The 17,451-nt window shown below is 39.3% G+C and overlaps 1 protein-coding gene and 1 long non-coding RNA gene across 2 annotated transcripts in view; both read right to left on the minus strand.

The window, feature by feature from the left end:
* The window catches only part of pth2ra (parathyroid hormone 2 receptor a), an 87,546-nt gene that overhangs the window by 10,334 nt on the left and 59,761 nt on the right, over positions 1-17,451 (minus strand). Inside the window, exon 11 of the mRNA XM_036004496.1 lies at positions 13,547-13,685. Coding sequence (XP_035860389.1) covers positions 13,547-13,685 — 139 coding nt within the window. The remainder of the gene's footprint in view (positions 1-13,546; positions 13,686-17,451) is intronic.
* On the minus strand, positions 5,251-5,775 carry LOC118495640. Its single transcript, XR_004898127.1, has 3 exons — positions 5,685-5,775; positions 5,472-5,540; positions 5,251-5,377 (listed from the first exon to the last, which is right to left on the minus strand). It is a non-coding gene; the product is annotated as an uncharacterized LOC118495640 (long non-coding RNA).

Consider the following 17,451-nt stretch of genomic DNA (forward strand, 5'->3'; position numbering starts at 1 on the left):
ACAGACAACATGAGTACTTACCTACACATTGATACTGTGGAAGGATTTTCTATTCACAAAGTCTCCCTCATGAGCACCTGAGGGGCGTTTTATTCTAATGTGAGTGCAGTCCAGTGCACCTATAACATTAGGGAAACCTGTAACACAAAATAATGAGTAATGGCCTACTGTGACAGTGACACAATTCTGTAATCTGTAATTCATGTTAGGCCCACCTGCAATTTTGTAGAATTCCTCCTTCCTCCTTAATGTAGCATGTTCTTTTGTGTCCGGGAAAGGTAATGAAGATGTTCAAGAATCCTTTCAGTGCTAAATACATTGTTCTAATTGAACGGCAAACTGTGGCTTTGCTCAGATTTTCTGCATCTCCAACTGCATATAAAAACATGCCACTAGCAAAGAACCGTAGCCCTATACACACCGTCTATGGGATGGTGAGGGCATGGCTCCGACATGTGCGGTGCTAAATTTTGGGACCCGCAATCCTGCACAGATAGCGTATGCCATCAGCACAAAATCTGTATCGCTCATACAGATGGCTGTTGTCGAAAGCCAAAGGGTCCGACCGGTCCGAAAAACTCTTTCCCGTCGGAAAGCCCTTCTCAGTAGAAGTGCTTCTTCATCCAGCACGTCGTCTATGAACGGGCACGCCATAGTAAATGAAGAAACACACGCAGCCAGGGAGCTTTATATATTGTTCATATATTAATGAGTTTATCGAAAACAGCCTTGGAACTTCATCCGCCATTTCAACTTTATATATTCACCAAACCTCGAAAAACACAGTGCAGACGTCTTCATAAATACAACATTTTATAACATTTATAAATCTCAGGATCGAAATCGCTTTATTCGCCAAATGTAGAATATAGATCTGTCAATCTGACATGGTGATGATTGTTGAAACTAATAATTTAGGCTATAGTCCAAAAAATTAGTAATATGTTGACAGAAATGATTTGACAATTCCTATTTAACTCAGAAGGTATCAAAAATAATAAAACCAACAAACTTGTGGTAAACAGTGAGATTAACGTATTTGAAAAGTGACGATAAAGTACAACTTGGTGCGTCTCCACCAACCCGACGTCCGTAATCAGCTATAAAAATATGGAATAACTAGGCCTATTAAAGAACACATTCGTTTCGCTGATCAGAGTGACTGCTGAGTGAACAGAAAAGGCATCAGGATTAAATAAATCCTGGCTGTTAGCCTGGTCGGGAGCAGGCTAGCTGCACAGACTAAATCTCCATGGTGATTTATGTGCCTCCGCTTTCGTGAAACCGAGTCAAGGCTTAAATCATTCAGGATAACGGCGAAATCTCGGCTTAATCCCTTATCTTGATTTTATGAAACAGGCCCTAGGTAATCTAGTCTTGGTGCGATGAAAGAGACAAACTTTAAATCCGAAGGTGTACGATTGTATTTCTCCGTTTAGGTGTAAGAATAATTCCTTTTGAAATTTTGTGAGTTTGTTTTCTAAAAAGCTAAGAGAGCTAAGCCAAGTTGCCGCTTGGGCGCAATGCATCCTGGTACATGTAGGCACAGCTGCCATGGCTCCGTGTGCAGGACCACTCGCTTTTAATTGCTTTTTTTAAAATAACATTTGTATTTCTTAAATGGACTACTACATATACCATCAGTACTGATTGAATATCCACAATAAAGGTGGTAAAATGTCCCTTTAACATGTTCACGGGTTTGTGCTAATTAAACTAAACTATGGCCCGGGGGCATGGCCTGAAACCTTTAATTGGCCCAGGAGTGATTATAAAATTGAAATATTTAGCTCACTGACTACATTAAAATTCAGATCCTATTGTGAATGCTAGGCGTCACCAAGGGCACGGGAAGGGGGGTGCTGAGGGTGCTGCAGCACCCCCTGCTGGCAGGAGCTGGATTTCATATTTTTTTTAAATAATTACTAATTCGCTGTCTGACATTATTTATATTTTTGTATATCAAATAATGAGGCATATAGCAAAAAAGAGTTATGGATAGGTTTGAATATAGCCTACTAAAAATTAACTGTTATAGCTGCTAATAGAGGTGAAAGTGAGTCAAGTGACGTGACTCGCTGAGAAGCGAGCAGGCTGAGGCTAGTTGACTGGAACGTTAGTTGTAGAGAAGAATATGTCACAGAAAAGGATACAAGATTTTTTCTTCTGGCACAGTAATGTGGCTAAAATTAGAAAGATTTCATCTGCAGATTTTAAAGTTGATGTTTCCTCGTCCACCACCGAGGCAAACTCTGTTGGGGCAGCTGAAAAGCATCTAGCTAACGATAACTTTACAGAAGGATTCGAAAAGCCCTGTCAGCCAAGCAACTTCAGTTATCCTGGAAGGAGGTTCAGGACAGAAACTTTTCAGCAGTCTTTTCAGCTGAGATGAGAATGAATGATAAGCCAGTTCTCGTGTAATTTGTTGTGTTAGAGTGCCATCTATTGGGCACAATTGGTAGCTCATTATCCTGAAATACAGGAATACGTTCAGCTTACTTCCTGTTCACGTGTGGAAAAGAACTACGGTTTATACGCTGTTTCAGTGTCTCCTGAAACTTTGGTTATTCTGCAAAAAGAAGAAGTTGCTTTAAAGATAATTCCGTTCCCTGTGAGGGCAATGCCTGTAAGTACGATTGTTTTCATTGCATATGTTTTGTGTAACAGAAACCGCTGTGACGTGGTTAAGACACATTTGCTGTGGAGAAGGCACAAGTTAGGGTATTCAGAAATTGTTGGCAAGGTCATTGCAGCCTGGCTATTAGCATATATTTTCAAGCCAAACATCTCTGGTGTGATTTTGACGATCAGAAAAGTAATTTTACCTTAGCTATATACTGAAACAGGCTAATGATGTCAAGTGCGCTTCTGTGATGTTAGGGTGCGCGCAGTGAAGTCAGAGTGGCGAGTGCTGTCGCATAATTGTGGAACAGTGGAATTTGTGGCTGCCCAGGACCTTTCTAAAACTTCTCACTCTCACCCATTCACTGCGCTACTATTACTAATTATTAGCTACTTACTATTTACTACGTAAAATTACGTATTTAGCTGTCAAAATCCGAAATATTTCCTGCAGGGAAAAATCGTCAGACATCCATTATTTTGTTATTCAGCACCCCTGGTCAAAAATAGGCTCCCGTGCGCCTGGGCGTCACTATAACAATGAGAATATGAGTCACAGGACTTTTTTTTTTTTTAAGAAAAAGGTCACAGCCTTGTTGAACTGAGAAACCCTGAATGATTGGCAGACCTCTCTTTTTTTAGTTGTTTGCAAGGAAAAGATGGGCTTGTGTCACAAATGTACACACATGGAATAATTTGTTGTGGAGCTTGGACTTTTTAAGAGGCTAATCAGTGACAGCACACTGCTCAATTCCCAGCTCTGGGGGAAATAATCTCCAGTTGACCAAATGTGAAAATAGTGACTGTGCTTGCAGCAAAATAGTTTATTTATTAAGTTTATTTCTCAGGGACGGTGCATAACAATAAACATTGCTTTAAATATGCCAGAGGCTAGATTTCATCTGTAGTCCCTGGCCATGTTTGGCATTGGCAGCCTAAAATTAGCCTAAAGAAAGAAACAACATTAGCATCGCTAATAACAGAATTCAACCAGCACTGTCAAGATTTCAATGCCACTGAGAAGGACAATAACCTGTTCTCAGACCCTTTCTCTGATGTGGAAGGAGTATCATGTCAAGTCGCCAAGGCCAGTGCCCACTGTCAGAGTTCTACAGAGGTTTGGATTAGTCCAGATTTCTCAGACAAGGCACCTTGCCGAAAGGATGCTCAGTTTGTTTGACTCCACATACATATGTGAGCAAACCTGAGGCCTGTACTACGAAGCGCGATTTGGCGTTAACGAGCTAACTTCAGGTTCAACCCAGGATTTTCTGTACCACGAAGGTGGATCACTTGTTATCGGGTTCAATCGCCGTGGTAACTTATGCTGAACGCCTAACCTGGTCTGATTGGAGCAAGGTATGGCAATTGCAAGTAATATGTTGCATTTTGTAATACTGATAATGCTAATATCACTTTTCATCTTCAGGGCTCTTCAGTGGATTGCTGGTAGGGGACCGAGGGTACGCCTGCCAGCCCTTTCTGATGACCCCCTATCCTGACCCAAACACAGGGCCACAGAATACTTTTAATGTGGCCCTTACCAGAACAAGGGTGAGGATTGAAATGACCTTTGGCATTCTGAAAGCATGCTTCACCTGCCTGCGTGGCCTTCGAGTGGCCCCGGACCGGGTTTGTCAAATTGTGACAGTCTGTGTCGTGCTCCACAATGTGGCCACAATACGAAAGGAGAGAGCCCCACCTGTCAGCCAGCAACCCCCAGATGTGGTAGACCCCATCACCATTAACTACCCTACTGGCAGGGCCGTGAGAGAGGCAATTACAGAGCAGTTTTTTGTTTAAGGGGAGACTAAAACATTTTCTTTTTTTTAACAATTCAGTTGGGCTATTTTGGTTCCATAGCATTTGAGCTATACGGATTTCTTTAATGGCTGTTGCTACCATATTCTGATTAATGGAGTGGTAAAAAGGAGATATCCAAAGTGCCCAGTGTAAAAACTTTGGATTCTAATATGTTGACAAAATGAAACCAGGATTGTCATTCAGTCTTATTCCAATGTTCTGATTTCCATCCTGGAAATGTATGCACATGTATTACATATTTTACACCTTAATTCATAATTTGCTCATTCAAACATACATTTACAGGAAACTAGTAATGAAAACAATAGTTGACCTAATATTAGTTATCAACCAGGGAGGTTTCATGCTGATATGTTATCCCTATTCACTGGGGTGTCTCCCCCTTCACCCCTTCTGTTGTTCTTGGGTCGATTTGACCCATTTTCTAGTAATTTCCATATCAGTAATTTGGGTTTCTTTCAACCACAGTATTTCAAAGAAAAAATAACATGTATGGTACCATACAATGCTCTTCACAAGTGAAATAAATGATCATTTCACTACTTTCATTGAAGTTGGATGTTTTATTTCACTTTTAAACAGCTGTTTCAAAACAAAATAAATAAGACATTGAAAGAAAAAAAAAAAAAATGGTGAAAACCCCCACAAAAAACTCAGTCACAAAAACCTTTGGGAAAAGCCACAAAAAAAATTGTTAAGACAAACGTAGCAAAAAGAAAAGAAAATCCATCCTCATGCATTGTCCCTTTCCTAAGAACACAGAAAATGAATGTCAGTGTAACGGTAAGTTTTGTCATTTATACATTGTTATGTACTACCTACCTTCAAGCTTTTCTATCTCCAGCCTAGTTTTCTTTATTAAAAGCTTCTTATATTCGATATCCAGCTCCAGAGTTCTCTTATATAGGGCCCTCACATTGTCTGCTCCAACCTGAAACAAATAAAAGAACATTGTCCCTTTGCAAGACACACTTGGAGGAAGTTGACGGTGTCCATTTGACTGTGTTTTAAGGTCCATTGCTTACCACGTGTCTTTGTCTTGGCCTTGAAGTGGAGGCCCTAGGCTCAGGGGGAGGAAGAAGTTCCTCTTCCTGCTGAGTTTAACACCATAGCAATTTAATCAATTGAGTCATATTTGAAATGAGCACTTTAAGGACTTGTGTCTCATGTTCAGACCACCACCATTAGCAAGTCATTACAGACACTTCAATCACAGCCACACATTCATAGACTCTCACCATCTGTGTTGCGAGTGGTAAAACAACTCAAAAGTGTACCCCCAAAACGCTCTCTGAGCAGGCAGACACAGTGTCCTGATCATCTAGGACCTCCACCTGAGGAAATAAATGGCCTATTTGATCAATATTCAGCAACCACATATGCCATACATACTGGTGTATGACTATTAGTTTCAGTGTTAACCTCTGTATGGCAGTGGGACAACAGTGGGTGGTGGCAGCAACACCACTATCTCCTGTCACTGCAGAGCACAGTAATACATTTCAATAATTCATATTCATAAAGAATTGTTGAATGAACATGGTAACATAGATTACTTGACACATACCCTGTACATATGCCTGGGTCTGTGAGCTGCTGCCACCAGGGTCAGAAGAAATGCCCCCTTCCACACCTTCCATCAGGGGGCGACCCTGATTGCTGGAGAGGGCCAGCTCCTCAGCAGGAGTGAAGTCCTGTGGAGGAGGGCCCCCTCCAGTCTTCGTTGCCTCATTTTTCTTCCTGTTGGCTGCACGCATTTTCATTGTTCTATAGGCCCTTTGTATACCAATATCCTACAAAAAGGGACTGATCCCGCAATTCAGCCTTGTAGTTGTTGGCCTTAAAATATGTGCAAGTATTGCTACTGCTACTTACCGGTTTGAATTATGTTTTTATATTTTATTTTTTATTTGCTGGATTGGACATATGGCATGATCACCGCCACTTTTATGTGAACGCGCGCGTCTCTAGATTGGAAAAACCTGGGTTGACTGAACTAGTTGATAACCAGCGTCGTGATACAGCTTATGCGGGACCGCGTTTGTTAGGTTAGGTGAAGCCGGATAACTGAAAGAAATCCAGGACATGTTGGTCTTGATTCGTAGTACAGGCCTCTGTTCTCTTGTGACACTGAACCAGAGCAGGCTGACAAGTCACCTCTGCAATGTACTTCAAACCTTCACTGCTTAAAACTCATTCATTAAGTTTCTTAAACACACACACACACACACACACACACACACACACACACACACACACGAGCCCTGGCATGAAATGTTTGGACACCCCTGTGCCAATTTAACAGAAAGTGTTTTGAAATTTGCACCACTAAAGCATGATATCAACCGACTTCACAAGGCCCTAGGTGGGTCCTGCTTAATTAATTGTGAGCCCCTCTATTTAAGAGGATCAATCTTGTCAATCAATTTGAATGCCTTCATTAATTCATTATGCTTAAATGTGTACGTCTTAATTCATTATCCCACAGTAAGCCTGGGGCCAGGCAGTACTCTAGCAGAGAAAGGAGAGTGATTTGAGCCCCAGGGCCTCCTTGCAGCTTAATCTTTGCTTTGTGTGCAACTGCTGACTGAACCTACTATACTCTGTTTTTTTGTAAAAATGTATTTGCATGGGAAGCTACAATAATGATATTACATTAATTTTGTTCTCTCCTTATGTTGTCATTTTATATAGGCATGCAATAAGTATGTAGGCTTGTTGTTATTCATCTATAACAGCAAATATCCCGTTGTTGATGGAAATGTTAACTTTTGATCACACACACTAGTCTCGCATTGCCAGACCTTCCTCCACAGCACCGCAGTAGTTTTTCTTTTCCTAGGTAATCCTTTTCCTAATAGTTCACCTTTAACTTCTCACAAAAGTTGACTTCACTTTTTTGTAAATATTGTGTGTACGAAAAAGAAAGAAACACTCTGATCTAACAATCAGAAACTGCCTCCAGGAATCACTGTTTTCTTTTATGTAAGTCTTAGTCTGTGTGAACATACGGGAGTGGGTGCGTTAATTATAATCTCCCACATCCGGTTCTCGTCTCATAGTGGCATTGCATGTGTTGGATAAAAGACATCAGATAAATAGCCAAATGCTGCCGACGGCAGAGTCAGGCTCGTTCTCTTATCTGGATCCATTATAGTTCCTAACTTTCGCTCTGATGGTGTGTGAAAAAGAGCATGTAAAGCAATTGTGATTTTTAATCACTATTAATATCTTTGCAAATGTTACTTGTGTAATCTAACTTGATGTTTTGTCATAATTTCAATACTTTTATAATATGTTATAGAGCCTGGATTCCATCATGTGTGGTTTATCTATTTATTTTGACTATTTTTAAACTTACATGAACATGCAAAGTTGGCCTCAAAAGGTACATTGTCTCACATGGCACTGTTGTGGGTCCTCTCCCATTTGATTTAGGGCTCCAAACGGTTTGATTTGGCCAAATTTCAGGTGTTTTAGAAACCTAGGGGCCTGTGTCACAAAGCAAGTTAAGTATGGTTCTGAGTAAAGATGTTCCAATACCAGTATCTGTATTGTCTCCGATACTGCCTAAAATGCTAGTATCGGGAAGTACTGGAGTTTATGCACCGATCCAATACCACATAATACAGCCCTAAAGAAAATCTACGTTAAAGTAGTTTGTTCTTTTTCTGTTATAACTGACTGTCATACTGGATAATAAAATAAAGTACTGGGCTGTTCATTCTGTGTTTGTTCATGTTTCACAAAGAGTTTAACCTGAGCCAGACCGACAACAAAGATAGAAATCATATCACATCCATACAGGGATAGTAGTATACGGTTGTTAAAACATAATAAAATATATGACAGACTGGTATCGGATCAGTACTCGGTATCGGCCGATACGCAAGTTCAGGTATCGGGAAGCAAAAAATGGTATCGGACCATCTCTAGTTCTGAGACATTAAATATATGAAATATCACAATGTTAAGGTATGGTTCTGAAACATTAATTATATGAAATATCACAATGTTAAAAGAAGAAACAAATTAAATACCAAAGTTATAGATTATAGACACGTGGAGTTGAATAGACCTTAATACATACAATTAAAATATGTTTAATCTGTTATTTACACACAGGTGCAAGCCAATTTCCTTCGCAATTGTGTCTGTTTGGTAATGTGGCTTCAAACAAATGTGCTCATGCTGAGATGGATGGAGTAATGCAGCTGAGGATTGTTTTGGCACATCAGGTGGCGCAGTGCAATTTTGACATTAAATTGTGCTTTTGTTGGGTCTCTGGCCACAATCACGAAAGCAAACGCACAGTCATTGTCTGGCTTTAGTCGGCAGATGCGCAGACAAAGACCTCTCCAAAAGCACAAAACCCTTTCCATGTGTGTTAAATTTGCCTCTTTCACTTCGATATAACTTATGTAAACTGGCACACATTTAAATACACATCAAAAATAAAATTGATGTGATTTAAGTTGCATCCTGTTTGGTTGATTTACCTGCAGTTGTCAGATTTCAGCAAGAATTGCATGTCGTATGGTTCAGAGAATTGTAGGACCCAAATGCAGAGACAGCAGGCAAAAATGAGCTTGAGGATTTAATATCATAAAGTCCATACCAACAAAAGGAGTCCTGAACGCAGCAAAATCATTCCAGACTGTAGAGGAAGCAAAAGAACAAGATACCAAAAACTGGAACACAGAGACAACGGGGTAGACTCCACAAACTCCTTGAACAATACAATGACCTGACAACAGACAAGGAAAAACACAGAGACTAAATACAAGAGTTAACGAGCAAACAAGGGACAGGTGACACTAGGGCTCAAGAACTGGTGAAACACATCAGGGTGGGGCTGACAATCACAAAGGCGGGAAAACACAAGGCAAGATAGAAAAACAAACAAAATACACAACCATAACAACATGCGCTCAATCTGTACTCTCTAATTTAAGGAATTTGCAGTGCATGATTATACATGGGTCACAGATTTGGGTTACATTCATTAGTAAGATAAATCTTCCCACCGACATCTAAAAATACAGGTAAATTACCTTTTGTGATTTTTACAGACTAAGATGGTACACTGTTCCACACTGGAGTCTCTGCCCCCAACTGTCTTGTCATTTATAAAAATGATTTTATAATTACAAAGTGATCCTAGTCAATATGAGTCATTCTTCCTGTTTGTGAAGACACCACTCTTCTTGTGTGGCCCACTACGGCCAAACACCTTCAAAGGCTTTGCAACATGATTTATTAATGTCTTTCAGTTTTGTCTAATTTCTTTTAATCTTAAGCCTGAACTTTTATCTTGGGCACTGATGCTCTCTGTAAGTTCCCAACAAAATGTATTTGCATGGGAAGCTACAATAATGATATTACATTCATTTTGTTCTTTCCATATGTTGTCATTTTTTATATAGGCATGCAATGAGTATGTAGGCTTGTTGTTATTCATCTATAACAGCAAATATCCCATTGTTGATGGAAATGTTAACTTTTGATCACACACACACTAGTCTCGCATTGCCAGACCTTCCTCCACAGCACTGCAGAGGAGTCCACACAACATTCCGTAATGAGAGAAAAACATGCTCTGATTTATTCGTTTTCCTTAAACCAATCACAATCGACAAAACTCAGATTGGACAGAAAATTCTAGCTAACTGTCTGGATTTACCCTGCAGAGATTTATACGGCCTCATTTATAAAACTGTGCGTCGAATTTGCGTCAGAAGTGGCGTACGGACGAAACGTAGGACGTGCATACGCACAGAAATATTCTGATTTATGAAACCGTGCGCACACACGTCCTACGCCAGTTCAGCCTGGTCTCACAGAATTCCATGAAATGATCACGAACTGTTAACAGCGCATTACGTAGTGGTGGCACGGAATGTGTGAAAATTCCATGTGGCCACCACGGAAAACAATGCCAAAGTAAAGTCAATGAGAAGATGACGTAGCATTAGGAGCGAGTACGGTAGCGAGTAGTATGAAAGCCTGAAAATCCACGTAGGGAGGTTGGTTGGGGTGGTGGATGGGTCAAACAACACAGGACTTTCACCCAGGAGACCGGGGATCGTGTCCCACGTGTCACGATTCCTAAACCCAACCGTCCCATTCTTCTTTTCCTAAACCCAACGCCACGTGTCATGGAAACGTAAGCCCACCCACGACCTTTTCCTTAACTTAAGGGGCCATGTTCATTTCATGGAATTCTTCCGTGGGCCCATCACGGAATTTTAAGGGGCCGTGTTCATTTCACGGAATTCTTCCGTGGGCCCATCACAGAATTTTAAGGGGCCGTGTTCATTTCACGGAATTCTGTGCGATCAGGTTGGCCAGTTAACCTTTATAAATCACAAAATGCAAAATCAGCCATTGTGCACCATTACGCAGGCGTGCCTAAACGATCTTAAGCCATAAAAGTAAACACTATAAAACACTGATATATATGATGACCATATTAAAGCGACGTGCTCCGCCAGACGGAGGCATCAAAAACAGCATCAGTGTAAATATTATTTGTCCTGATTATTGTAATATTTATGAGTAAATTCCATAACATGCCTATATAATTACAGCACATATTTGCGTTTTCTTTTTGCAAATATATCTTCATTTGAATTTACGAAAGTATCTTGTTTTTCACCGTAGTTTGATCAAACAGGTGTAAGTGTAGGATATTAATTGTAAAAATGGCTTTTTGAATTCTTCATATTATTGATGAGAGGCACTATTGAGATTTATTTATTTTTTTGGAACGTGTTGCAGGCATCAAATTCAAGAGTGAATATTTGCAAAAAAACTAAGTTTATCAGTTTGAACATTAATTATCTTGTATTTGTAGTGTATTAAATATAGGTTGAAAAGGATCTGCATTGTATTCTGTTTTTATTTACGTTTTACACAACGTCCCAACTTCATTGGAATTGGGGTTTGTAAATCGACCGGAGTTTAGAATGCCAGCACAAAGAAAGTGGAAGGGGACGGACATCCGGTGGAATTTCCGGTGGCACCTGAACAATCCCGGAGGTGAAACGTTGTGGATATAGACTACACTCACACACATTCAGATATTCAGGTTATAAGACAGCAGGTACAGTCCCGGCGTTATGGGCGGGCTTTAGGGGGCCGGGCCCGCCCCCAGAGTCTGCTGTGCCCGCCCTGGACGGACGAGCCCTTTTTTAACTGACAAGCTTGATTGGTTTGTCAAAACTGATGCGGTTCAAATGGAAATTGACATGCAGCCTGCATGTCAGGAAGCTATCGGGAATTTGTATGAGAGAATAGGTAGCTTAATGTAAACTAAAGAGATAATTTAGGCTATGGATATATGGCGTTTCCTTAATGTTAATCAACGAGCTCCAAGGTTGGTGGAAGAAATTGACAAAGACGGCAAAAGTACAGGGAGTAACGTTAGTTCTGAAGTTGTCACTGCCATAGCTAGCATTAGCCACGGTGCTGCTAGCCGACACTGTAACCCAAAGCAAGGGTTGTGTGCAATAGTTGTATGTTTAGTGTACATACTGCGCAGTGAAAATTAAGTCACTCTGCTGTTATGCTGTTTCAATACCAAATAAAATCTGTTAAACGTGTAGACCTGTATGCATTCATTCAATGCTCATTTGCAAGATAATTAACATAATGTTACATGATGAGATTTATTTAATTTGTGCCCCCCCAAAAATAATGGCATGCCCGTCCGTGAATTTGTGTCTGGAGCCGGGTCTGAGCAGGTACATCTAAGGACTGTTAAAATCAAGCTTCAATTATGTAAAACAGCCATGTCAGAACACTTGCTATTACAGGTTTCTTTGTTAAATGCAATTTTGTGCGTTTGTTCAAAGCTCTAAGACTGATCATTCGCTGAGAAATTGAGGCATGATAAATGATCTATAATCTTAACTAATGGCCGAATGAACAACATGTAATGACAATAATTTGAAAGCGACCCGACAAAAAAAAAAAAGATGAGCGTGTGTCAAGTTTGACAAAAGTGTGAACCTAGTATTAGTATACTAACTATATCAGTTACACTACGTTTGACACTTGGGGCTTACATTACATTTTCAATGTAATGGACAAACACTTTTTATACAGCAAAATAATACCATGGACTTTATTAAGTAAACCTTTCCTGTGGTCTAGGTAAAACAAATCTGCATTTAAGATAGGTGTGTTTTCTCCATAAGGGATTTTACATGAAATGAGCAGGCACTTAAAAAGCATGTGTGACTATTTTTAGTTCCAGTAGTGTAATTCAATATGCTCCCCATGGAAGCATTCTTTTCCATATTATATAATATTTCCCTATGCGAGGAATGTATCCTCTTTACAGAAGAACATGCAAACTCCACACAAAAACGACAATTCCTCACAATAGCTCATAACTTCAGAGCAGAAATATGTACTCAACACTGTTAAACATGTTTTATAGGCTGAGGTCAAAAATGAACTGATTAGGTATGACCTGTAATCTAGTCAATATACAGTATATAGGAAAGGTCACGCCTACACATAATTTGAAATTGCTTTTTTAAACTGAGGCAGTGCCGAAATATGACTCTGAATCAACCAAATTATCAAACTGCTTCACAGACTAATGAAGTGCAGTCTTGATTCTGACACTGACATACCCACTGTAAAACGAAACCTGGTAAAAGGTTATAATCAGAGCCAGTCCACAGTGGCGACACAGACCTGTGATACATGGACTCTAAATGTGTTGTTTAGTTTCAGTTTGTGTCGGTCAGTGTATGTTTGTTTGTGTGTGTGTGTGTGTGTGTGTGTGTGTGTGTGTGTGTGTGTGTGTGTGTGTGTGTGTGTGTGTGTGTGTACTGGAAATGGTGGTGGTTGGAGTTGGACAGTTACCATGCTGACTTTGAGATGCAAAGGGCTTTAAATTATGCAGTACTGAGCTCCTTCAGCAAATAGACAACCAATGAACTGCCTGATCTGTGAATGTGAGAAGCAACCTTAAGTTGGCTCACGCTTGTGGGAGTGCTTGCTGTAAGAGGGCAACTAGTGAGTTGGGTTTCTCATAACGTATCAGCAGCTGCAGTGTTGTAATAATTGAAAAATCCCTGAGTACCTGGAAGGAGTTGAAGAACAGCTCACAGTACATGCGGACCTCCCAGCTCGGCCCCTCAAATGTAAGAGGCATCCCAACAAAGATGATGTAGTGGATGCCAAACACCAGCACTAACACAAAGGTGGATTTCGCCAGTTTCCTATGGAGGGACACACACACACACACACACACACACACACACACACAAATATGTAAAGAGTGCAGAGCTCATCTGCTTTGGATTTTTGTGGTTGAGACCAGTATCATTATTTGAGAATAATAACCATTAAATAATGGTATATCGGCCTATTTCTTTTTACATTTTTATACATTAAACAGATGCAATAGTACACATTAAAAGTTGTGATTATGACATGTCTGTGGCTGGATTTATGATTCATTATTGAATAAGGCTGGGTATCGTTCAAAGATACCAATACCATGACTTCGATACCGGTTCCTAAATTATACCAATTTCATAAAACAAAAAGAAATAACATTACGGCACAAATCTTCTTATTTATTTTTCAGCTCCTACTACGTGAGCCCCGTCTCAGTGTGTAACGTAGAGTTTTTCCTGCGTGTCTCTGCGACATGTAAAGTTAGACAGCCAATCACAAATATTATTAGATCTTGGTAGAAGCATGCTGCGTGCTTATTGGCTCACTGACGCTGATGAGATTTACTCCTTAGGTATTGAAATTGGGTATTGAATGACGAGGCATTTTTCAATACTCGATACTTAAGAGGCAATTTGGTCAGTGCCTAAAAAGTATTAAATTCGGTACCCAGCCCTATTATTGAAGATGATCATAACAGTGCATTTAATATCCCTGGAAAATATATTATAAATAAATAAGAACTACTAACAAAAACACTAAGAAAACAAAAATGTAAAATGCTGTAATATAACTTTAACATGTATGTTTAATATGTACGTATGTGGTTGAACCATTTGGAGTTTAATAAGGAATTGGTATTTGTCAGAGCAAAACCAACTTAGCAAAAGCATTAAATCGGCAGCTTCATGTGTGTGAATGCAAAAACAAAAATGTATGCGATGCAAGTTTTCATTCTTTGTAAACAATTTAAGTTTAACATCACACTACAGAACAATATATACACATACATACATACATACATATATATATATATATATATATATATATATATATATATATATATATACACATACATACATACATACATATATATATATATATATGTATATATATGTGTATATATATATATATATGTATGTATATATATATATATATATATATATATATACACACACATATACACATACATACACATATATATACATATATATATATATATATATATATATATATATATATATATATATATATATATATATACATATATATACATATATATATATACGACAGGCACAAGCAAACACACAAAACGATCTGACACAACACAAAGGGAACACAGAGGCTAAATACAAGAGGTAATGAGCAAATAAGGGACAGGTGATACAGCAGGTGAAACACATCAGGGCGGGGCAGAACAAGCGGGAAAACACAGGAAGTAAAACTAGACATGACAAGACAGAAAACCATACTATCAAAATAAAACAGGAAACAGAAATATACACAATCCACAGAATACACAATCACAATAAGACAAAATATAGGACCAAAATACCAGACCAAAATAGAACAAAGTACAAAGCAAATACCAAAACCATAACACATTTCTCTGTTTGTTCATCTCACTTCAATTTTATTGCTGAAAAATGGGATTGTCAAGCAGACAAACTGACCAACACATATACTACACGCATAACATACGTGTTATACGTATAATAATAGATCGATACTTGGCGTCTCTGTATCGATACAGTATTGCCACGGAAAATATCGCGATACTATGCTGCATCGATTTTTTTCTCCCACCCCTACTAAATACTGAAATCAGTGATGGTTTTTTGTTGCCAAGCTCACATTTCATCACCAGATTGTAGGAAAAGTACTTTTAGAAGAGAATTCCTATAGAGGGTTTTCACTGACGTCACGTTCTGGGCGGTAACCTGGATGCGCGGCCATGTTGGAGGCACTCGGTGTAAACAAGTGAATGGAGTAATGGAGTATTGTGCACTTTGGATGCTTTAATACTTTATATCTAAACAACAGAAAAGCTCATCAAAACGCATCCAAGATGCAAAGGCATGGAAGGACTTGGACCACAAGAAAAGGCGCGATATTTTGAGAAATTACAGTTTACTGGCGGTGCAGATCCCTACAAGTTGGCTCCCTCTTCTTGGATCCATGGCGACCCGGTGATTCTTCCTTCAGTTGCATATCCCGATATAGTCAACTACCTGTTTTTTTCGCCGAGCCCATACACAGCGGAAGACCTTAAATCCTACAAAAGTTTGGAGGCTTATAACCAGATGGTGTGTGGATGGGTGAGGGAGACGCAGTACCAAGTCATTAACGACCGTTGTGTTGTGAAGGCCTGAGTAAGTAATGCAATAACGTCTTTAACCAACCTAACCTTAACTGTATGATATCATTGTGATACTCAAGGTGTAGCCAAGTGACTCTCAATCGTTTATTTTCATTTCAAAGACCGAACAAGACAGATTTTTCCCTCGTAGGTCCTGGTTGAGCTTTGCCAACCACAAGCGCCTCCTTTCCTCTGATAACTTCTGGCATTCCTCTCCCTGGTTTTTAATAACTTTTGGAAGTCGATAATATTCCAAATGTTTTTCTTGGTCTGACCTATTGGTACAACCTAAAACACAGCAATAATTAACCATTTTCCTTGACGTCGTTCGGGATCTACTTCAGTGCCTGTGCTTTGTTGTGATGCGGAGTACCTCCAACATGGCGACTTCGGGTCTGATGACACGTCGTGAAAACCCTCTATTGCTTCCTCAGCTCTGCTTATAGACGGCAACTGCACTTTTTTCAGCTTCTTGTTGTGGCTTAGTGTTAAGGGAACCTCCATTATAAATCCTGACTAACTCTGGGTCTCTATTTCCCAAGGCATATAACAGCTTTTTGATATTTTGCCAACTTCAGTAATTTACACATCTAAATCAAGAATTGACAGATGAGTAAGTTTGTTCTTTAAAATAACGTTTGTTTTTTTCTCCAGGGACTATTTCCTGGTGGAGACATATATTTTTAGTTGAGGTGTCTTTAATGCTTTGACTAGTTATAGACATTCTACATAATCCTAGAGCATTGTGTGCTGCTTTGTGCGCTTTGCTCCACAGTTCAAAAAAAACATTTTCATTATGTTTCTAATATTCCAATCACTGCAGACCACAGTTAATTGCAATACAACATCTGGAATACAATATGAACACACGAGGAGGTGTGTTACATGTGCACAGTGATCCTTTCAAGCAATATCTGAAAAGGATGAGCATTACAAACACAATGTTAACTTGTTAAAATGTTAAGCGTCTGCATACAGTACATCTCTCTTATGTTCTAACAAATCTCAGTGTCACACAGCAATCAAATAAGCACAGAAAATAATGCAGGGTTCTTCATTTACTCCTTTTAATTTCTGAGGACCATCTGGATGGTATCTATCAGCAGCTCGGGGCATGCAATCAACCTGACAGAAGTGAAGATTCCTGATTAAAAAGCAGTGTTTTTTGCAGTTAGTCTGCAGAAGGAATTTTACATTGTTATATATCTACAATCCATTAAAGTTCAGGTGAGAACTTAAGCTTCTTGTCTTAATGTAATGATCCATTCTGGAAATAAAATGAAGTGCTTTGTAGCCTGCTGCATCCATTCAAACTCTGCTGAAAATGTAAGGAGTCCATTGTAAAGTGCACGGAAATGTTAACGACGACTCCAGGCAAAGGAAATTCACTGCAGGATGGTGACTATCCTCTTTATGGGAGCAATTTTGATAACCATATCTGTATGATG

The sequence above is a fragment of the Sander lucioperca genome, chromosome 8 (assembly GCF_008315115.2).
Source record: "Sander lucioperca isolate FBNREF2018 chromosome 8, SLUC_FBN_1.2, whole genome shotgun sequence".
Taxonomy (NCBI): Eukaryota; Metazoa; Chordata; class Actinopteri; order Perciformes; family Percidae; genus Sander; species Sander lucioperca.